The sequence below is a fragment of the Galeopterus variegatus genome, unplaced genomic scaffold (assembly GCF_000696425.1).
Source record: "Galeopterus variegatus unplaced genomic scaffold, G_variegatus-3.0.2 Scaffold1352, whole genome shotgun sequence".
In the NCBI taxonomy this organism is placed as follows: Eukaryota; Metazoa; Chordata; class Mammalia; order Dermoptera; family Cynocephalidae; genus Galeopterus; species Galeopterus variegatus.
Window position 1 is genome coordinate 382,641 of NW_007727463.1, and position 23,831 is coordinate 406,471.

The 23,831-nt window shown below is 34.4% G+C and overlaps 1 protein-coding gene across 1 annotated transcript in view; it reads right to left on the reverse strand.

Annotated features, from left to right (window-relative positions):
- PAM (peptidylglycine alpha-amidating monooxygenase) overlaps window positions 1-23,831 on the reverse strand; it is a gene marked incomplete at its 5' end in the record, with an annotated part of 51,440 nt that overhangs the window by 24,977 nt on the left and 2,632 nt on the right. The window contains 3 exons of the mRNA XM_008576449.1: window positions 1,061-1,133; window positions 3,134-3,250; window positions 14,816-14,945. Coding sequence (XP_008574671.1) covers window positions 1,061-1,133; window positions 3,134-3,250; window positions 14,816-14,945 — 320 coding nt within the window. The remainder of the gene's footprint in view (window positions 1-1,060; window positions 1,134-3,133; window positions 3,251-14,815; window positions 14,946-23,831) is intronic.

Sequence of the window (23,831 nt, forward strand, 5' to 3'; positions counted from 1 at the left end):
AAGGAAGATATATGAATGGCCAACAGACACATGAAAAAATGCTCAACATCACTCAGCATCAAGAAAATGCAAATCAAAACCACACTGAGATATCATCTCACCTTAGTTAGACTGGCTATTATAAAAAAGACAGAGAATAACAAATGCTGGTGAGGATGCAGAGAAAGGGGAACCCTCCTACACTGTTGGTGGGACTGTACATTGGTATAGCCATTATGGGAAATGGTATAGAAGTTCCTCAAATATAACTACAGATAGAATTGCCATACTACTGCTGGTGAGGATGCAGAGAAAGGGGAACCCTCCTACACTGTTGGTGGGACTGTAAATTGGTATAGCCATTATGGGAAATGGTATAGAAGTTCCTCAAATATAACTACAGATAGAATTGCCATACTATCCAACAATCCTACTGCTGGGTATATACCCAAAGGAATGGAAATTATCATGTGGAAGACATACCTGCACTCCCACGTCTATTGGAACTCTACTTACAATAGCCAAGGGTTGGAATGAACCTAAATGTCCATTGTCAGATGAGTGGATAAAGAAAATGTGGTATATTTACACAATGGAATACTACTCAGCCATAAAAAAAATCAAATTATGCCATTTATGTAAATTATGTAAAGAGAAAATTATGTAAAGTGGAATAAACCAGGCACATAAAGAGGAATACTGCATGTCCACACTCATAAGTGGCAGCTAAAAAATAAGCAAATATAAAAAGAAAGAGAGAAAGATACAATGATCACAATAATGCACTGAACTTTCAAAAGGAGTTAAGAGAACTGAGGTTACCAAAGGTGGGAAAGGGGGAGGTGGATGGGGAGGAAGGGAGGAATTGGTAAAGGGCCACGAGAAACAATTACATTGCATCATGTTGAATGTACTAATTTTCCTGATATGAGTATCACATATTGCACATAGGTATTGATATTCAACTCCGTACCCCACAGATATGTGCAATAAACTATGTTACAATAAAAATAAATAAATAAATTAATTAATTAATTAACTAATTTAAAAAAAAAATGACTACCACCAAATGGAATCTTACCTGGTGGAGAGCCACATCTGTGACCCAATAATTTCCATCTTTATCTACACTCAAGCCATGTGGCAAGTAAAACCTGTGAAATAAAAATAATTTTACTTATTTATTATTAATTTATTTATTTGGTCCCAAAACATATAAGAGAAGAATTCTTTCTAATACATACAGACACATAAAGGCAATATAAATTGATAAAGGTATACTTGTATTATTATAAAACAGACCAAAATGAATTGTTAAATAAAAATACCTGTTATAGTAGAGACCTGTTTTTAATCATATAAAAATTTATAAATTAAGCCTACAAATAAGTTACAAATATTTGTTATAAAATATAGCATATTAGAGTAAACAACACAAATCAATTTAAAAATAGGTTCTAAGACCATAAATATTAACATCTCAGAAATATATATGAAACAAATTGTCTAGAGAAATAGAAATGAATTTACATAGTTTAAATAGTTAAAATATACTTCAAGGTAATGTTGTGTTGTATTAATTGAAATATTAAATATATGACTCGAAAGCTTTAAGAGCACCTGCTAAAGACAGTAAAACCCAAGGAAAACAACTTTCAGCAAACATGGGCTGTGAACATTTAAGTAAAGTGGAGTCGGAGCTGGACAATCACTAGAGAAGGTTAATTTATTTAGCAAATCAATCTGGACAATGGGGTAAGAATTGTACGCTAATGTAGACAGGAGCCCATAGCCATAAGGAACTTGGACAGAATTAACAACACTCTCTACTAAGGTGGTTTTGGTCAAATGACATCTGACAATTCACGCTGTATGCGCCAGTTTCTAGCCTTGGTGTGGTGTTGGCTCCACAGATTTTTTTCTTTTCCATGAACCAAGACTGTAACACTTTGATCTTGATTAATTAACTGAACTAGATCCCTGTTTTGGTGACTGAATGTCAGGGTTATGATCTGCCTTCAACACAGACATTTCACTCATGGCCAAGGTGACTTAGCAGCAGTTGCTCTGCCTTCCCTCTTAATTCCTTTTGGAATGAGGATGCTTCTGATTAATGGGCAGACCATGGAAGAGACAGGTTCAAACACAGAGTGGTGAAGCTGGTATTAGAATTTGGCCCCTGATGCACCATCTGAGAATCCTATAAAAAAAAAAATCTAAGCCTCATTATTACCATCTCCACAAGAAGCTGCATTCAGAACAGTGGCTCCCCCCCTTTAAAAGAAGCTGGCCTTCCTTTGCCTAAGCAGATGGAGTAGGATATAATTCCTGAAGCTGCCAGGTTACAATGCTTGAGGAGATGTTGTAAACAGGTGCCCCTTTCTTTCAATGACCATGAATATCAGCCAGCTTTTTTTGGCTGCTAAATGCCATCTAGAAATAAGACCAAATAATTAGCAGCTTTCATAGCCAAATTACATATAAATGCTAAGGAAAGCTACAGATGACATTTGTTTAGTCTTCACTTTGAGATGGGAAGAGAGAGGCTTCCTTCTTAATGATGATTACTTGATGAGTTTTGTTATATAACTCTTCTGCTGAAGAATTTTTTAAATCATCATATCTAGCTGACCAGCAACCCGGTTTATTACCTATGTATATCAGTGGCTCTCTCAAGCTTGACTAAATGTTAGAATCACCTGGGTAGCTTTAACAGTATTAGTCCCAACCCAGACTAAATCTGAATCTAATTTTTTTCATTGTGAATTTTCAAATTATAGTTGTATATTTACAGTGTGATGTTAGATATATACATATATATACTATGTCGTGATTAAATCAAGCAATTAGCATAACCATCACCTCAAATACTTTTCATTTTTTATGGTGAGAACATTTGAATTCACCCTTAGTAATTCTGAAATGGGCAAGGACCTGAATAGACATTTCTGAAAAGAAGACATACAAATGGCCAATAAACAAATGAATCTTATTTTTTTGAAGCTTCTCAGGTGCTTCTAATATTCAGTCAAGGTTCAGAACCACCTATTTAGAAAATGAAAGATGGTGGTACAACATACTCTTTTAAGACCCAGTGATACATTTTATATCCAATATATGTAGCATTAATAACAGTGTAAGTCATTTAACTCACAGATTTTTTCCACTGGACTGGAGTACAGCAGCATTATTTGGATCTATAACAAGAATAGTGTCTTCTTCAATTGGTCCGAGTCCTCTTTGCTGATAAATAAACTTGCTGTCAAAAGAGCTAAACAAAAGGCAGTAGAAAGAAAAATAAACCCATCAGAAACTCCAATGAACTTGAAAAATGCAGACCACCCACTTGAGATTCTAAATACAGAATCAAAAGAAGAGCTCAGTGTATCTGACTTCACTCTTTGTCCTCCAGGTTTCAGCCCCTTGGATCACAACAGATACCGTCAGCCTGTAGAACCCTGCTCCTCAGTGTGGTTGGTGGTGCAGCAGCGCTGGCATTGCTGGGAAACTCACTCTCAGATCCACCTGGCCTGAATCTGCACTTTCACAAGACCCGCTGGCTGGTTCACACGCATATTAGGATTTGAAAGATACTAATCAAGAACTGTTAATGCAACTACAATTTTTAAAAAGCTCTTCAAAATATTATAATTCAGTAGATATTTGCTTTCAAATTATAAAAGTATAACATTTTAACTTTCCCAGTAATGGTAATAATAATAATGGAAGAGTAGTGATCAAAACTATGTTTGTTATTGTATTTGCCATAGGTACAACATGCAAACACATAAGGATATAGAACAGAATGTTAAAAATATTTCAAAAATGCAAAACAGAATTTATTCTTGAAACAAAAATATGCTTAGAGATATAAAACTGTCCTATAATAGTTTTTCTGTAAGTACAAAGTGGACAACTATGAAATAATTTAAAAACAAATAAGTAGGACAATTTCTGCTTTTTAACTGAGCACCTTCCTTCATATATATTATTATATTTTTTAAAACATACATTTCTATCTAAATTGTTAGTAATATCTTTCCTTAAATTGACAATTATCACAGACATTGTACTTGTTTCAATTCCTGTTTGGGAAATTATATGTTAATGAGGATAAATGACAAAGATAAAGTCTTCTGATCTAAACTGAGGTAGTAAAGAAGTAAATGTATGAAGCATCAACAGACCAACTTATATTTTCAAAAACAAAGAACTGAACAGCACTTAGTTGAGCCATGTACATGTGTATGTATGTATGTGTGTATAAATATATATATATATATATATATGTTTTTCTGCTAGAGGAAGTCAATGGATGATCAATGAATATTTCTGTAAATTAGAATTTCCTTTATAGCATCAGACAAGGCTGTGAAAAAATTATTAATATTTTGTTGTTCAACTATATTAGCAAACGAAAAATCTGAATAACATAAAACATTTATTGAGATATATTTGCAATTTTGGAAGGTGACAGACTACTCAAATCTGTCATGCATCCATTGATTTGTTGGTTGATATTTTTCTGGAACTTATGTAGAGGCCCAATAGGAAAACAAAAATTTTTAAATTACATTTTCTTGCCATTAAAAATATACATCACACAATTATCTGAGCTTCTTGACTATTACAGTCTTTTGGGCATATTTTTCCTGAAAAATAACAATAAGTCCCTGAAGTAGTTCTTATTAATGATGTATTCAATTGAACACAAAATATTGATTCAGTTTTGTCAACCTAAAACCTAAATAACACTGTTTACATATGTTATTATATGCAGTTAAAGCCACTCATAATCTAGAAAAAAGCACATAAATTTATGAAATTGAAGTGATATCACTGAGAGATTTTATAAGATATTCATAGAATCATTATTAAATTAAAGTGTAAAATTGTACTAGACAAAAACCAATGTGAGGATATTCAAGGTATTATTAAATTATAGGAGACTAGTAAAGGACAAACATGAAGTCACCTTTCTTGCTACTATGAAACACCTAAGAGTTTATTACTCTATTTCTAAAACGATTTTCAATATGAATCGTTTTAGCACCATAACTATTCCTTTAGAAAACAAAGGTACTGGATTCAAACATTAAAGATGTTTTACTTTTTTCCTCAATTTGACTATAACGTTGGATAATTAAGTTGAGCACATCTAAGGCTCAGAATGCTGTAAGTTTTTACATTCATGTGCAACAGGATGAAGTCTCTTTATTCATGATCCTTTTAAAGGTTTAAGTTTTATATTCCTCATTATTCAGAAACATTTCGGTGCTTTGTAAAGGCACAATGTCAACTTAGATAATGTAAAAAATTATGCTCCCCCTGACTATTAAGAGTCAACACCTTTTCTCCTCTTTTTGAAGCGGAAATTTTAAGTAAGAAAATTGTAGATTCACATGCAGTTGTAAGAAATAATACAGAGAGATTCTATGTAAACTTCACGCACCTTACCTCAATGGTAACATTTTGCAAAACTATATACAATATCATGACTAGGATATAGATATTGATAAAAATCTATCATATTGAGACTTCCGTTTCCCTTTCTTATTTCCTAAAATTTTCATTCATTCTTACAGTTTATTTGCTTGGGCATGGAATATACTGGAATATCACTTTTCCATTCCATCCCCACCTAAGATTTAGAAATATGGAAAGTTATCAAGTCCTCATAATTCTTACCAAGTTCTATCCATTAATAATTAATGGTGGTAGTCCAATTGCCTATTGTATATCCTCATAAAACTGGAGTATATGAGACCTTAGCACATCTAAGCCCACATCTCCTCTTCTCTGCAGAATGACAAACCATACAAGAAGCCTGATATATCTACTTGCTCATAGTTTCCCCAAGAATGGGTTGCAGTAATTCCTGTAAGATAATTGCCCCTTCGTTCTGTCTTGTCACTCACTTAAATATCACCATCAGTCCTAAATCTCTGATCATAGTGTTTTAGGAAAAAATATTCCTATACCTTATTGATGGGGACAAAGTAAAAACGAGACTTTTCCTCCTAGGAGTACACATTGAACTTCTGTAACTTAATGCATTTCTTAGTAGCTCCAACTTATTTCTTAAGACACTCAAATACTGTATTTCAAAATGTAAACTGTGGCTTAAATTATTCAATGACAGCTATGTAAGCTCAGGGTCAGAGACCTGAAATGTTGGGCTTGGCTTCCACAAAAACAAGTTGTGTTAAGGAAGGAAGAAAAATAACACAGACCCACAGCCCTTGTGCCAGTCAGGTCAAGAGAAAATACTGTAGCTGATTCACAGGTAAGTGAAAAACATTCTTTATCAATAGTACTGTTCTGCACTGCCCACAAATGTAGGGAAAAAACGTATCAAGTAATTGATGTTTTGCTGTCACAAACACAATTTGTGAGTAAGCATCTACTGTCATCCACAGGTAAGTGAAAAACATTCTTTATCAATAGTACTGTTCTGCACTGCCCACAAATGTAGGAAAAAAACGTATCAAGTAATTGATGTTTTGCTGTCACAAACACAATTTGTGAGTAAGCATCTACTGTCATAATCTAGAAACTTCAAGTTTCTAGTAGTGGTAATAAACAGTAAAATTAATTAATTTGAGGATCATCCACATTTTTTCATTTACTTTTTGGTAAATTGTGAAATAGCAAATGGCAGAACTGAAAGAAAAATAAGTAACAATACTAAAGACTAAACTAAATGATAAATAAATCAGATTTTTAAAATCAAAATTTGGATCCAGAGAAAAAATCGGCTCTCTCAAATTATCAAGATATACTTCCCAGTGTCTTATTACCATGTGACAACTAATAATAACTAATTTGGGTTTTTTTTTAAGGTTTCATTTGCTACAACAAATTACACTCATGTCATCTTTATGTACAAAGGACATTTTATGCATTGCTTATGACTAGCTGCTTTTTCACAGTTTTATGATTATTATATATATTATTACTACACTTCCCCTGGATCCATTAAGGATCTGAGCTATTAGGTGAATTATTGAATTCACTGATTAGAGAATTTGTTCCTTTAACTGCCACCTTACAAAACAAAGAAAAAAATAACACAAAGGAAACAAAACATAAAAAAGCAAAATTCAAATATAAGACACTCTTTGTTAACACCATTTAAGTATATTAATTTAGTAACATAAATAACAAGAAAAATCTAGAATTCTTAGGAATAATATAGCTTTGAAGGTATTAACCACAACACAATAGGCCTGACCACTTCATTTAAAATCTATGTGATGCTCTTTAACAGATGTCTATATATTTAAACTGGCAGTATCAAGAGATATTAAATCACTGAATTGATTGGTTGACTGGTACTAATCCTTTCACTTGGGACAGTTGGAGCCTCATGGAACTAACAGCTGGTCCCTGGTATTACATAGGGCAAATAATAAAAGAAATTGATGTTTTTTCTTAAATGTTCACACACAAACACACACACACACACACACACACACACACACACACACATACACAACCTACCAAATAAAGTAGTTTATAGACATTCTTGTAATTTAAAGAAAGGCAACCCTTGAACAGTTCACAAAGGGATCTAGGATTATAGAGCTGGAACACCGTTGCTATAGCAAACTTCTTATTTAGTGTTCTGAAGCAGCTATCCCGCATTACATGCTGCAGAGAGGTCTTTATTCCAGCCACATTTAACTTTTTACCGGGTATAATAATACCCTGCACATTTCACACAGTGCCTGGAGCACTGATGATTTTTGTTTGCTTCTCAGAAAAAGCACTCAGCTGAAAAGGCTGAACTGTGGCCTATGGGCTGGAATTTATTGGTTCTTTATTTTAGCAGTTTGAATTTACTATTAATGATTTTGCACATTAGCAGCTAATCAAACAGTTTAGATAAGGCTGAGAAGAAATGCCTTGCTATATTCACACACACACAAAGAGCTAGAGTAAGGAGAAAAAAAGCTTCTGTGCCATCAATCACAATTAAGGGAATGCAAAATAAATAACAGCAACCAAAGAAAGAAGCAAAATATAATGTTGTAATTATATAAAGTAAGAAGCTAAAGAAGGAACCATAGGTTTTCAAGTGAGAAAATAAGTGGAAATGTATCCTCAGTGTTAGGAAAGTTAAGATATATCATACAGAGGCCCGAGACTCTAAATAAAATATACTTTACTATTATGTTAAAAAACACTTACTTCTGACTATATACAAATTGCAAAAAATCACTGTGTGGAGGAAAAGAAATGGGTGGATAAAGAAACCAATATGACTGTTTAGTGCTCTGATGGGCCTAGAACTAGAGACACTGCAAATAGTGATGAAAAAAATAAAGAACTAGGCACTTGGGCTCTGGATTCTGTCCAGTCAGTAAGGCCAATGGGCTCAGGTCACTAAACAAAGTGCCTTTTGCTCCTCAACAGTATGAGGCAGTTACTAAAGCCCTCATTTTTTAGACCAGCGAACTGAGAGTCAGGGAGTTCAAATGTCTTGATGTAGGTCTCAAATTTAGGAAATGGTAATCAAGATTCAAATCCAGGTCTCTTGTTTTCAAAACAAATCAATGTGGTTTTCCTTTATTAGCACTGACCTCACCAAACTGGAGAAAAAAATCTCCAAAATTCTCCAGAATCTCTCCGCCAGTTGTCAGATTCAATGTGTATGTGTAGAAGAAATGGAAGAATAATCACATAATGACGAAGAATTAGAAAAAAAAGCATAAAACTGGAAGAAAATGTCTCAAGTAAAGTGGGGAAATGGCAATATGAGAGAGAAGGGTAGAATGCTGAAACATTCTTTTTGTAGAACTCTTTACAGCTTTCTCTCAGATATGAAAGTGCTAGCGAACCCTCAGTCACTTTGAGCTCTGTTCTCCAGGCCCAATGAAATCCTAAACTATGAAAGAAACTGCAGATGAGGAAGCAGAACTCCAAGCAGATATCTTAACTGAGGCTCCAGAAAACTAGTGAGGCAACTCTTGAACTGATTTTTCTGCAAGTTAGGAAACAGATTTCTGAAACAACATGGCAAAATTCCATAAAGCACTGACAAAGATATGTCTGTGAGCTATTTTGGGTGTGGAGAGGAGAAGAGTCTCAGGAGGCCACATGAGTTCTCTATGAACAAATCTTGCAAAACCAACCATTCAACTACTCAAATTTTATAAACAACATTTATAAAGATATGAATGGTATGCTTATCAAACAGACCTATGGCAAGGCTGGGAGAGAGAGCTTATTCTCTGGTTAATTATGATTGAAACAGTATCTGTAAATTGAAACCATGCTAAATCTAATGAAGTAAAACATAATTGGAATAAAGTCATGAATTCAATATTTTAAAAACACCACATAAGTATAAATTCATGGTTGTTGATTAAAATGATCGGAGACGCAATAAACATAATTGGAATAAAGTCATGAATTCAATATTTTAAAAACACCACATAAGTATAAATTCCTGGTTGTTGATTAAAATGATCGGAGACGCAATGGAAGACACAGCAGATGAGATGCAGGTGAAGAGCGGGGGGCTACTGCTCTCTCAGGCAAATAGCACCGACCCAGCCGCTGTTACAGCTTTTATTACGTTTAGCAAGCTAGTGCATGCGAGATAAGCATTAATGTATAAATTCTGCTATACTATTTTCAAGAGCAGAAGGCCGCTACCTCCCTTCTGAGGCACTTGGTTATCTATATTGTGTCTCCTGGGAACATCCCAAGAAAGTGTTCTCACGACTTCAAGCGTTGCCAAGGATTGTTTGCAATCCTTGACATTTCTTGGCTAACTCGTTTGAGAGTTCACCAAGTGAACACGTCCTTGGGTGCTGTCCACAGAAGTCCATTAACCATTTCCTTCACATGATAAAAATTTCAGCACAATTTTATTAAATGTATTTGGAGATTTTAGAAGAATACAAATTCAACAGAAGGCAACATGCTAAAAAAAGTTAATACAACCCTTTTATACTAATAGATATCTAGAATACCCATCAAGGAAAGTAACTGCATCACTGATTAGATAATATATCAGGTATTGCGGCCACTTCTAGAGCAAACGCTTTAAAGGACTGAGAAGCAAAGCACCTTCAGATGAAAGTACTCATGTCTGTATCAAGACAGGCAGAGGGCCTGGGGAATATTTAGTCTGCACAAGATGAGACTTTCTTCAACTATGCAAATAATTGACATGGATAAATGGGTGTAAATTCATCTGCATCATTCTGTCATAAGGGTGGAGTTACAAGACTCAGATTTGAGCTTACCATAATGAAGAACAGGATAGCATGTCTCATACCTAGGGAACTTCTTAGCACTGAAAAAGTTCAAACACTGGATGGCTGTTGAAGGTGTTGTAGAAGAGAGAAGTGCATTAGGCGGGAGGATGGAGAAAAGCTCTCTGGTGGACATTTGCTGTTTTGGGTGCCCAAAGTCTACTGCCCCACTTTCTGTTAATGAAACCTCAACTTTTCTTTATTTGACCCAACATTTTGATCCCTACTGTCAGCCTATTTGTTTCAGATGATGTTGACTCTACTCCCACGTTCTAGAGGTAGAATAAAAGACATAGGCTAAGCTAAAGAGTGGATTTCATTCCTCTGTCAACCATGAGTGTGGTTCAAGGATGGAGGAGACACAATCTAAGTGAAACCAAGGAACACTACAAAGACTCAATTTAATGAGTTTCTGTTGGCCTACCAGGGATTACACTGTCTTTTCTGTGAGATTAGCACGATATTGCGGTTCTGAAGCTGCAAGGGGGAACAGCATCATTCAGGGCCTGGAAATGGAGCCACTCAGTAGAAAATGTGTTGAAGAAAGGATTCTGGTGTTCTCTTTTGGGCTACCATATCCCTCAAAGTTTTCAATTATACCATATCCCTCAAAGTCACCAATTTTTTATTGGTGACAGAAAAAATGTGAAGTGATATAACTTCCAAGATCCTTTCCAATAATATAATATAATATAAACGATATAAGGGATACAACTTTTAATGCCTAAAAGTTAGGGGCAAAACCCATAGTTTAGTTAAGTGGGTATGTGATGTGAGTCCCACAGAGTACAACTCAACAATAGGTAAGAAACCTGAAAGAAAGGCCAAGAAGCAAGGCTTTGACAGTGGTGGTGATTTTAAGACAGAGACCCAGGAACAGCTGTTACTGAGGCAGGAGCTACCAAGCTCCTGCTGGGAGGCATTTAAACTTTAAAGAGCTCTAGCTGCCATGCTGCTCTAACACCAGGATAGACAAGAGGCTCTTTAAAGTTTATTATATCCTGCTGGCAACAGGCATTTCCTATCTCAGCTAAAAGAAGCTTCTTAAAGTAGCCATATTGAAGTAAGGGAGAAAAACGAAAATCAAATTGAGAAAGGTAGTTCATCTTCCACGAGATTAATGATTTACTATTATTATTATTATTATTATTATTATTATTATTATTATTATTATTATTATTATTATTATTATTATTATTATTATTATTATTATTATTATTATTATTATTATTATTATTATTATTATTATTATTATTATTATTATTATTATTATTATTATTATTATTATTATTATTATTATTATTATTATTATTATTATTATTATTATTATTATTATTATTATTATTATTATTATTATTATTATTATTATTATTATTATTATTATTATTATTATTATTATTATTATTATTACTATTATTATTATTATATTTGGTTACTAGGCTTAGCATGGTTAAGTAGAAGAGTAAGGGCTGATTAGAGTTAGCAGGTAGGAATGAAGAGTAATAATACTTATAAAGACAGCTGATGCAGTGATATCAAAGGAGCTTAAGGAATTAATTAGGGATTATTATTAACTCCAAGCACTGTCTGATATTTAAAGAAGAATCATCTCCTAAGAACTATGGGACATAGAGTGCTTGATAGGATTTAGAGCAAACCCTGATCTTACGGAACCTACACTTTTGTGAGCCTGTGGAATATCAGAATAGGAAAGATTCCAAGGAAAATTAATACAGGATTTCTCACTACTCTATTCAAGTAGTGGTTGCAACAAGAATGTGATTTCCATTGTCTCTTACCAGCCCATCATAAATTCTGCAAGAGGGTGCTGTCTTTTTCTTTGTACAATCCTTGGATTTTTAACAAAGGAAAAGAAAACCTATACTTTGTCTAATTTATGCAATGTGACTTCTGTATGTGTAGGAAGGATCATCATGCATGACCATTCAAAGAACAGAGCCCGAATATAATTTGTTCTTTCAGCAAATATGAATCTATTTTCCAAAACAAAATCAAAAACAACCCCCCCCCCTGTAGGAAGGATCATCATGCATGACCATTCAAAGAACAGAGCCCGAATATAATTTGTTCTTTGAGCAAATATGAATCTATTTTCCAAAACAAAATCAAAAACAACCCCCCCCCAAAAAAAAAAATCTAACAGAGTAATCTATTTCTAATTCCCTTGATAAATAACAAAGCAGAGAATAGCTGGAAGCAGAGATCCAAGTGCCAGAGAAGAATTTCCTCACAATCATGGATTGCAAAGGCTGCTAGAGGCCTGAAAGCAATACCAGAAAGGAAGAAGGCAAGAGAAATAACAAATATTCTTACATCTGAAGAATAAAGATGAAGGAAGAAGAAGAAACAGAGATTTAACGAGTAAAATCAGCTGTCTGCTCTGAAGAAGTCTTGCATTTCCAACAGCACCCTTTTGTTGATGCTGTTTATCAGGGCAAACACACCAGGCTTTGGCAATGCAACTGGAATCCATTTCCACAAGATACTGGTTATCTAGATGCAAGCTATATGCCAGGACAAAAGCAGCTTTTCAGCTAGGACTGCCATATAAAGAAAATGCTCTTAAGTGGCTCTTGTTTCATAGTCCTATGTTGTGTCCTACCCCCAGCTGGTCTTTACTGATCCCTTTTTCTATTAAACTATTGCAGCCTCTGCTGTGTACTTGGAATGAATATCATATTAAAATGGATAACTGGACTTTGTCCAATTTAGCTTTAGCCAGCTGAAACAGTATCAATGGGAGAAAATGATGCTGTAATTTTCTCATCTGGTAAAATGTGACTAGAAATCCATGCAGAAAACGTAGCAATATTTATTAAAATGAAGAATATGCTACAATGAATAGTAATAGTTTGCTTTTAAAAGCACTTGTTGAAATACCATTAGAAGTTCAATAATTACTAAGATGATGCAACAGAGTTGTATGAATATGAATGTTGAGTTTGACTGTTTGCTTTGAACTCTGAAGTGATGTCTTTCTCCGATTCTATTTTCAAGTGTGACAACTGGAAAGGACAATTAAGCAATAACAAAACTACCAATCTATTTTGAAATGTTGACTGAATTCCATCTCCACTGCACAAAGAAAATTACACAGGTGGATACGTGACAGAGCAGGTTTACCATAAGTTTAATCAACATCTCTGAAAATGGAGTTAAAACACGTGAATATATATGTAGATTCTCAATTTTCCAAATGAGACCCTATAGTTGTACATGTGAAAGGATTGATTAGAAAGAAAAGATTCATTAGAATCAACTGATAAGATGTTCTAAAATTTGCCTTCATGTGTAATTTGTAATAAAAGAAATGAGTAAACAGATATTCATTGCTCAGGAGAAATAAAATAACCTACTAAATTCTGGGGCAAACTTTAAAAAATACAGTCATGTGAATTGCTTACAATTCTATTAAAAAGCAGTACTGCAAAGTGGTTGAGTGGGCCAACTCCAGAGTTAGGTTGAAAGGAACTGAAGCCTGTTTTTGCCACTGCTAACTGTGAGTCTCTGGGCAATGCGTTTCTCTTAGTTTCTTCATCTGTAAAATGAGAATGATGATGGTAATAAAACTGCTTAAGGTAATTTACAAGGTGAGGCAATTTATGTCAACATTTGGAACAGTGACAGGCCCACAGGAAACAATAAATGTTGGACATTTTTACTAAAACTCCCTCTCAGAAGGTAGCAGAAGATAGAATGAAAGGTTGGAAAGGGAAACCCACAGGAGAAGCAGAGGTATTGGACTGTCGGCATGTTATTCTTAAGTCTTTGATGCCCATGAAAAGAGCAAATTTGAGCAATAAAATTAATCTATATTAAAACGCCAAGGTACTACTTTCACACAAGTGGAGGCCAAACTGCTTCAAGCACAATGTCCGGAGGTTAACTGTTATCATGGCCATGAAGTGGTCTGATGGAAAGAGAGAGTCCAATGGCCTTAGTATAGTTCTGCATCCAGGATATGAAAATAACAAAGTGCTCTGTTATAGTCAACTAGTAACCTGTCTTAGTTGATCACTTATCATGATCATATTCTTTATTTAAACATTTTTTTAAATTTTATGCAAAAACCATTTATTTATTTTTTATATGTATTTGTTTTTTATTTTAATTTATCCATACACAATGTAGTTGATTTTCAAGTCCCTCTACCAATTCCTCCTTTTCTCCCCTCCCCCCAATCAACATCACATTCTCATATTCTTTGAAGTCTTGAAATCTTTCAGCAATGTACTGACTGAACTACCTTTAATATTATTTCCCTTAGGAAGTGAAGGTAGCTTCAAGGAGGAGAGAGCAAAGTGGTAATTAGGTGGTATCAGATTGTTACCGCTTTCTTTCTGTAAACTAGTTCTTTAAACTACTTTGTTTTAAAATGCACAAGACTTCCTTTCTACCACTTATACATTAAAAGAACAAACGTTTTGTTCATAAAAATCGAGTTCAAAAAGAACCCTTATATAGTTCTCTCACCATAATTCTTAATGAAAAATGATATATACCACTTTTATTTCCATTTACTGCTAGAAGGAAAAAATATTACTTACTTTCCGTCCCAGACATGGTCACCTCTGTGGAAAATCACCAGGTTATTCTTAGGGTCCAGAGCCACTCCAGAAACTTGGCCTGGTAACAAGTATACTCCAGGCCAATCCAGTGCCTCTTCTACATGGAAATCTAAAAGATAAATTCATACATTTGGTGTGAAAAGGAAAGCTAGTATAGCTTCATGAAGATTCATAATGGTTATAAGAAGCTCATGCGACAATGCCAGTAGATGCAAAGAAAAAAATAATCCGTGCTCTACATAAAATATACCACATGCACATGCCAAGGAGCCTCCTGAGCTATGAATAAAATCTGTGACCGTGAACTTGCACCAGTCTGCTTTCTTTTCCTTTTGATAAGATGCCTATCAAACCAGCTAACCCTTATGTCATTAAAGAACAAATTTGAAATTGCCTTCTTCTTGACCAGATTCTTATACCAAATTAATATCTTTGGAAAATACAAAGGCACTCCTAAGTGATCACAGAAAAAATGGAATTAAAAGATAATATAAATCTTCCCATAAGCTTTTTGAGGACTCCCCATGTGACAACATGGATGGCATAATTTTAATACAAAGCTTTTAAATGTTGTAAATAAATAACAAGAATGGGCAATAAGCCTGTTAGTCCATGCATCTCTCTCCCTTTCTCTCATCTATCTATCTGTCTGTCTATCTACTCTTGAGTAAATTCTAGATGATCAAATACAACAGTCTCCATAATAAACCATTAATTGATTATCCCTTGTACAAGGAACTATATAACATACCAATCTCATTCCTCCTAACTTCAGTGTTCTTATAAAAATGGGATACTCTCTTCCACTGTTTATATAGGCATTTGTTTCCTAACATGAGAGAAGGAAAAGACAGGTATTCTGTCACTGAATGATTTCCAAATTATTCTCATTTCTGATCAGAATACATTTATCCTCAGAGAATACCTGGGTTCATTTATGTTAATCCCTTTTATAGACATGCTCATGAATAAAGAGGAATGATGTATGTGTGTATGAATATCTATAAAAATTGAGGATATATAGTTATGAATATAACCATGAAATCTATTGTATCAGTGTATTTCTATCCCTCTAAAATGCTTCAACAGAGATGCAGAGAAGTAAAAAAAGCAGCAATTTGAGTCTCATTTCTCCCTCCCACCCTCTGGAGGTTTTAGCAACATGCAGTGAAGCCCTCAAAGATAGGAATTAAAGTCTGGGGAAAGAATGGAAAGCTCAGGGCTTGTACAATCAGTTCCTAAAAACTTGAGAGCATGCTAGCGTGATAATAAGCACTTTAAAAATAATTCTCTTCAGTATACAAAAGTACCTTTTCACTCAATATATTGCGACCTTTGTACATTTAATTTTCTTTCTTTAATAAAATTAACAAAACATAGTACAATTAATAGGATACCTAGATCAGTTCTGCCTACAACCTTTGGTGAATCACTTTGACAAATATTCCCTAAGTGTACTTCTATGTACTTTTATGCTAGATTCTGGAAACACAAAGAAGTAAAACATGGGTTTTTGGCCTTGATGAATAAAAGAACATAATAGGGATATAATAGGATAGGGATACAGTAGCATAAAATGAGAAAAATCAGGAACCAGATACATATGACATAAAGTAGTGCAGGAACACAGGAGAGGGCCCATAACCCTTCCTCCGGTTTGGGCTGTGATAAGGTGTGGTTACTAGAAGGTCTACTCAGAAGGTCTCCCAGAGGAGCAAACACTTGTTTGCACTTAAAGGTAAGAGGGTGGGATTCATTGAGTGTAGAAGTGGGCAGAGGATATTTTGGTCAGAAAGAACAAAAACAAAGAAGGTTGTAATTGCAGAATATGTTTCAGGATCTTTATGTAATCTGGAAAGGATACTTGTGTATGTCAGGTGGGGGTGGGGGGCATGGGTACAGGCTTAACCAACCCTGAGATCTGGTTTAGACTCAGACTGGCAAATGAATCATATAGAATATGTTTCAGGATCTTTATGTAATCTGGAAAGGATACTTGTGTATGTCAGGTGGGGGTCGGGGGCATGGGTACAGGCTTAACCAACCCTGAGATCTGGTTTAGACTCAGACTGGCAAATGAATCATATTGTATACCATAGAAAGGAGTTTGGATATACCAATAAGAATGTGGTTTTTAGCTGTGGTGTCTTGACCTATACTATGATTAATTTTGAGGCATGCTGCAAGTACTTTATTAGTAGAAGTAAAGCACACAGTTGGGGAATAATTTACTTCTGAAATATATTACAGCACATGTGAATGTTACTCTTCCTCATGTGTACCATGATGTGCCTTCCTGAGTTGGAGAGAAGGTGGGCAGAGTTACAGCTGGCATGCCTGAATTTGCAAATAATCCTGGGCATAGTAGTGGATGTAAATGGAGCTGCTCAGATGAATGGCATTCATCATCTATCCCGCTTGGTTGTCGAAAGAGGAGAAAAGGTCGCAAATTGCTGCTATAGGCAATTGGGAGCCACTGAAGTTTTGTAAGCATGGGTGACATGATTAAAACCGTGTTTCTGAAAGTGGACTCTGGGAATAGGGTATAAGCTTTATGATTAGACATGTCTAGATAGATGAACAGATGGATAAATCATTTCCCAAAGAAAATGTTTTAAATTATTTTAAAGTTGCTTGAATCTCAGGTTATACTTCGTTTATTCTCATCTTGGTTAAGGCTTATCTGTTTAGTTGTCATCATTCTGTACTCATTCCCCAGCTCCTCAATCTTCTGGATGAGCTCCAAGGGAATCTCAAAGCTCATGACAATGTAGATATGTAATTACTTTCATCAGATTCTCAGAGCCCAGAACTGCCACAACTAGACAGAATCCCTTGAGGGCAGAGATTATGTCTTATTCACTGTTTTGTCACTAAGTTTCATACAGGACCTGGGCCACTGTATGGCCTAATCAATGCAGTAAACTAAACTCTATGCTCTAGTCTCTACTTGTTTATGTTGTCAAATACCATTTAAACTCCCTTCTAATCTTATAATTCATTTGTACTACCTTTTTATCTCTAGCAGAGTGCTGAAAGCACTGTGAGGATACTCAATAAAAATGCTAATGGACTAATTACTCTTATTAAAGACAATAACCACATATCATGGCTCCTGGAAACTTTCTATTCAGTGGTGCACCAACAGGTACTGGGAACTATGTGCTCATGAAGGTGCAGAGATACTAACTCTGATATAAAATATGCAATGTTCAAAAACAGTGCATTGTACTGGGGTCAAATATGAATTTCATAAAATACTGGAGATATTCTCTAAAAAACTTTAATCTGGCTATGATTGATCCCAGCTATCATATGCCCTTAGATCCGTAAGTGATTGAAAGTCTGCAAAAAGTACTGACACATATGTTGTTTTGAGCCTATTTGCACCAATTATAAAAACATTTGTTTGGCACACATATGAATCCTTTTTGGTTGGAAATTTTCAAGAAGGGAAAGCAGTGAATATCTAAAACCTATTTATATTAAAATATATACTTCTGGCAAATTTTCAAAACACTAAAAATAATGTGTAAAAAACATATGAGGTCTAACAACATTGAGCAACCTGGCTCTTTTAGTATTGAATGTTTGGAAAAATTATTTTAAATTTTATTTAAAAATATAAAAATAATGTGTAAAAAACATATGAGGTCTAACAACATTGAGCAACCTGGCTCTTTTAGTATTGAATGTTTGGAAAAATTATTTTAAATTTTATTTAAAAATATCTTTGTACATTTATTAAGATTACCTAGCAAAGACTTCAAAATTTTAAGGATCTGGGCCTCTGTGTTCATCAGAAATTCTAGGATAGTTAAAGGAAAACTGAGTTCATGTTCTCTTCTCCCTAACATATTTGCTCAGTTAATTAGTGTTTCTGCTTCCAGTGTCACCATCTTTTTCATTATTAAGCAGTTTTCCCTTTAAGATTAAATGATCGAGAATCAAGGCAGTCATTTAAGACTAGTTGTACATGTAGGTGGAATTAGTACTGATTGTTCTTTCTACTCTTGCTTGTCATGACACAATTATCATGGAATATGTTAGAACTGTATTGGAATCATCCCAGGTCATTTTCTCATTTAACAGGAAAGGAACTTTAACTTTGAGTGAGACTTTAGGCCCCAATATCAAGGATGATTATTTTCTAATCCCCAATTAAGGAAAATTTAAAATCCTTATTTAAAAATTGTGTAATAAAATATATTTGGGTTCTACTTTAAATTTAACATTTTCGACCATAGAGAGTTAAAAATTCTAGTTCAGATTCTTCTTATTAAATGATTAAATATATGAGTAGTTGATGCGGTAGACTTACAGTTTTAACCTGAAAATTAAATACAAATTTCTTACACATGACCTCGGGCAAGCCAGTCCCAACTCCAAGTGTCAGCTGCTCTAAATTCAGATGGCAAATGATAGAATTATTTCAAGCTTGATTGCTTATCTTTAAAAATTTTAATTTGAGAATACATTAGAGGAAACAATACTTTTAGAGAAATAGGTAATTATACACCAGCAATTGTAGTAGCTTTGATATAAATTCATTGATTTCTAAAAAATGATTTAAAAAAGTGAAAAAAAACCCACCTGAGTTTCTAAAATGGTATTTTTCCAAGCGACATATAACACTTTTTATAATAAACACATTTTATTATTCTATGAAGAATCTTTGCATTCATTATAAAGGTAAATGTACAGACTCATATCATATACTTCAAAAAAAGTTACTACTTTTAGAAAAAATTAAACATTACTATTAAAATTGCACAAATAAATCACTAAAAGGATTAATGAATTACACCTTTCCCAGAAAGAGATTAACATTAGTGATCAATGCTGCTTTCATATGAAATCATTAATAAGCATTTAAAAGGGCATTCATTTAAATGTGTTACCTAATGACTAACAGAGCTAGATAAAGTTGAGAAAAAATATAATTTCTAACCCAGACCTATTACTTAACTTCAGGATAGCAAGGTTCTTTACATTTAACCTTAAGGAAAAGGACCCTGATAAAATCACTAGAAGACTTCAACAAAAACAAAATTTGGTGGTTGCTTTTACTACACTTGCAAATTTTCATCTAGTGAGGGAAAGATGCCTTACTTTGGTCAGGGAGTGCTACTCATCAGAAGTGCCAGCAATAACTATAATTAACTAAAACTACAGGAGAGATATTTACACCAAAGTCAGAAAGAAAACAAGAATTATACTGTTTCATTTAATGGAAGTGAAGTGAAGAAGAGAGTTAAGATATTTCTAGGAGCTCAAAAGCATTAAGAGAATTTCTTGTCTTTTAAAAGTTTCTTTAATTACAAATGAGATTTTCATCTTTGCCAAACTGTCAGGATACTGATTGAGAAAGCATGACCAAAGGTATCCTACATGTATAATTATTACAATCATAGACTGAAATGAGTGGAGGACTGGATAAAAAATTCACCTATCTGTCTGTCTAGTTATTTTATTTTTTTTGTGAGACGCAGAATAACCAAGACTCGAGGGTAAGTCTGTCTGGCTTTGCATCTTGATTCCTTTAGCTGTGGCCCTTTATGCACATGACTTAAGATTTCTATCTCACTTTCTTTCTCCCTAAAATGGGTTTATAAATAGGGTTGTTGGTTGGGTTAAATGCATTAATGCATGTAAAATACACAGGCTTGCTCAAAGTAAATGCTATGCACATGTTTGTTTTTCTTATTCTCCTCCACTTCAGAGATAAAAATTCAGCCAATGGAATGCTTTATTTTAAACTGGGAATTCTGTAAGATTTGAACATACATGTAAACATAGGACTGAAAGATGTTATAAGAATGGACTCTGTAGGCACAAAGGTGGTGGCTACTGCAGAATGCCCTTTCCTGGAGAAAGTGCACACTTTGTTTCATTGTTTCACAGCAGTTTTTGCTCAGACTTTCTACACTTTGCAAATATTCCTGAAATGCTTCTAGCATGTATCTGTTGAAAAAGCATTTGATCACTAAGATCATTTTACTTCAGCATAAAGATGGCTTCTCTGCATGACCACTACACCCCTCTACCACCCTGCTGCTGTAGAAGGTAGCAAGTCAGTGCTTGAACAAAAATAATTTTGGACTTCATTGCCCTACCTTTTCCAAAAGTTCCCTCACTGATTCCACTATTTGGTTTTTCCCTCCTCTGAGTTTAACAAAAAAGATGTTTTCCTTTCCTACCATAATTTAACATTCCATTGGTCCTGGATATTTAGATTTTTTTTCTTTTCCTATTTTAAACAATGCTACAGTGAACATTCTTGAGCATACATCTCTGCTCCTGTGTGATCATTTCCTAACATCACTACTTTCAGATTTCATTTTATTTTCTATAAGTTTTCTCTAGTGGAAGATAATGTATGTGATAATTAACGGGGATTTGGAAGAATTATTTTTTAAACTGAGTCATTAAATTGGCTTCTAAGGGTGAAAAAAAAAATAATGGACTCTGAAATTAAGTTAAAGTTGTCCATAAAAAGGAAGGAAAAATTAAATGTATCATAAGAATAATCAAAGACTCTCTGAGTCCTCTTATCTGATCAGAAGTGTCACACAAAGGCAGATATATTTTCTGACATCCAGAGATTTGCAGTATATGCTGAATCAGGCTTCCATATGCTAGAATATAGTAATCCAATTAAATTTTCCAACTAGAATATCTATCTGTAGTTTTTTATTTATTGTTTAATGAGTCTAGTTTCCAAAAGGCAACTAGAATAATGATGCCTAAGATTTTGTTTCTACTCTATTAGTGCTGTCTCGCTATAGATATTAAACTACTAATGATAGAAACTAAATTATGTTAAGTGTAAAAAGGAGTACATTTGCTTCTCAGTTTGCCAAGATGAATATTTTCACACTGTACATCATATATCATATGCAAACATCAAGGTAGATCAATGTAAGTGATCAGAGATTTGGAGAGCCACAAACTCCCATTTGTGATAGAACACTGCCAAGTCACTTTCTCAACTTATCAAATTAGAGTGTCAAAGTTTGCAGCTTTCCTACCCACTGCAATAAAATTCTCTCTCTCATAACTGCTGCTTCAAAGAAATCAATATTTATACTGTGGTATTTAATTTTTTGAAATCTCAATCCAACATTACATAAATGGTAATAGTTATAATCATAATTGTTGTTAATGTAACCTAACATTAAGTGCTTTCTGTGTGCCAGATACAGTTCAAAGCACTTTCTATGCATAATCTCATTTGACCTTCACTTCAACCCTATGAGGATTGTACTGTCATAATCCTCATTTTATATATGGAAAAACTGAAGCCCAGGGAATTTTTTTTTTAAACTTGCCTAGAGACCATAAAGTAAATGCCTAGAATTCAAAGGCAGTCAGCACTAAAGCCTGGAGTCTTCGACATTCAACCGCCATCATGGAGTAGTATCCAAATTTTATTTTGGCCAAATGCAGAATTGCTCTGGGGAAAGCTGTACTCTGTGTGTGTGTGTGTGTCTGTGTGTGTGTGTGTGTATAGCAGGGCGGCTGTGACTACTACTTCCTACTGGAGGCATCCCTTTCAAACAATAGCTTGAAAGCCTCTGGTCTAGTCTTGCTGAACTTGCCCAGAAAATTTCTCTGTTGCTAATGCTGTTTTCACAACTGTTGAGAGCAGAGATTTCAGAAAGACTGAATCTCACCAAAAGTCATGAAGACAAAAACCTAAAAAAAGATGCTGTTTGTAAATATTTGTATTCTTAGAGACACAATGAAGACACAGTACTTAACCATCTTAAGAACTTTCTCAGCTATGCAAAGCTGAAGATGTTATTCTACTATGCTTTGTACAGCTTGGTGCCCACTGATATACAACTCATAATGAGGTGGAGAACCCAAGTGTAAAGGCAGATGCCAGGGTGGGAAACCAAGTGGAATCATGACCAGACTAAAAGTCCATAAAACAGTATTGTTTTTGAAACCCCCAGGTATTCCAGTGCCTACCACACAGAGGAAAACCCAAATTCATGAGCTGATCCATTAATTTCACCTTTGAACCCTCAACTCAGCTGGATGGGATCTATCACCATATGTGATATGTGATATCACCAGCATGTGGACTGGTCAATGAAATCTTAAGTACTACAGCTGAAAACATCACTGTGTTGGGTTGTACTGGTGCCAAGAATTCGGGACATCAGAACAGGGCTCTTAGTGGAAGCCTCTAGCTTCTAAGCAGGAGGGGGTGTCCAGAGCTCCAGGGAAGTATATCTGACCTGGGCAAGTAAGTCAGTCCCTCTTTGGGCACAACTGCATTAAAATGTAAGGAACTAGAAGGTGCACATTGGAAGTCATAAAGTCCAAGTTTCTATGACCTCATTCAAATTAGTTAACTTCTCTTAGCTTCAGTTTCTTCATTTGAAAATTAATAACAGGACAAAGATATCAGCAATGAGCATGAGCTCTGGGGAAATATTAAATATTAAGCAACACAATAGCTTTACATTGTTGTTTCAGTAATAATCTCATATAAAAAGTTACTTTCTTCATTGCATCTAATACAATTCCTTGTAGCAAATAAGGCACATAAGGAGACAGTTAATTCCTCCAGATCATTAGGGCCCACTCTCAACTTTGCCTGGAGTAAACATAAGGTATGAGAGAAACAATGGAAGATTATACATCAAATTCATCCTCTTTGCTCATATCCTAAGGGATATACATGAATTAGACTACTGCTATATTTTATTAGTGCATTATATGCTAATAACTTCCTACTTTCATTTTTGCAAAAGGGAACCTTCCTGAGGGTAGGTTTTCCTCTGGCTTTCCCAAGGGAGTGAAACAGCGTCAATTAAAGCTAGATATTACATTGTGTTAAAGTAAACAGTGAAAGAGAATTAAGAAAAAGTCTTTTAGAAATAACTTACCTAAATATGAGTTTTGCTATTTTTCATTTAATTTTTTAAAATTTTGGAATTAGACTTAATTGAAATGATATTAAATCATTTCAGAAAGTATA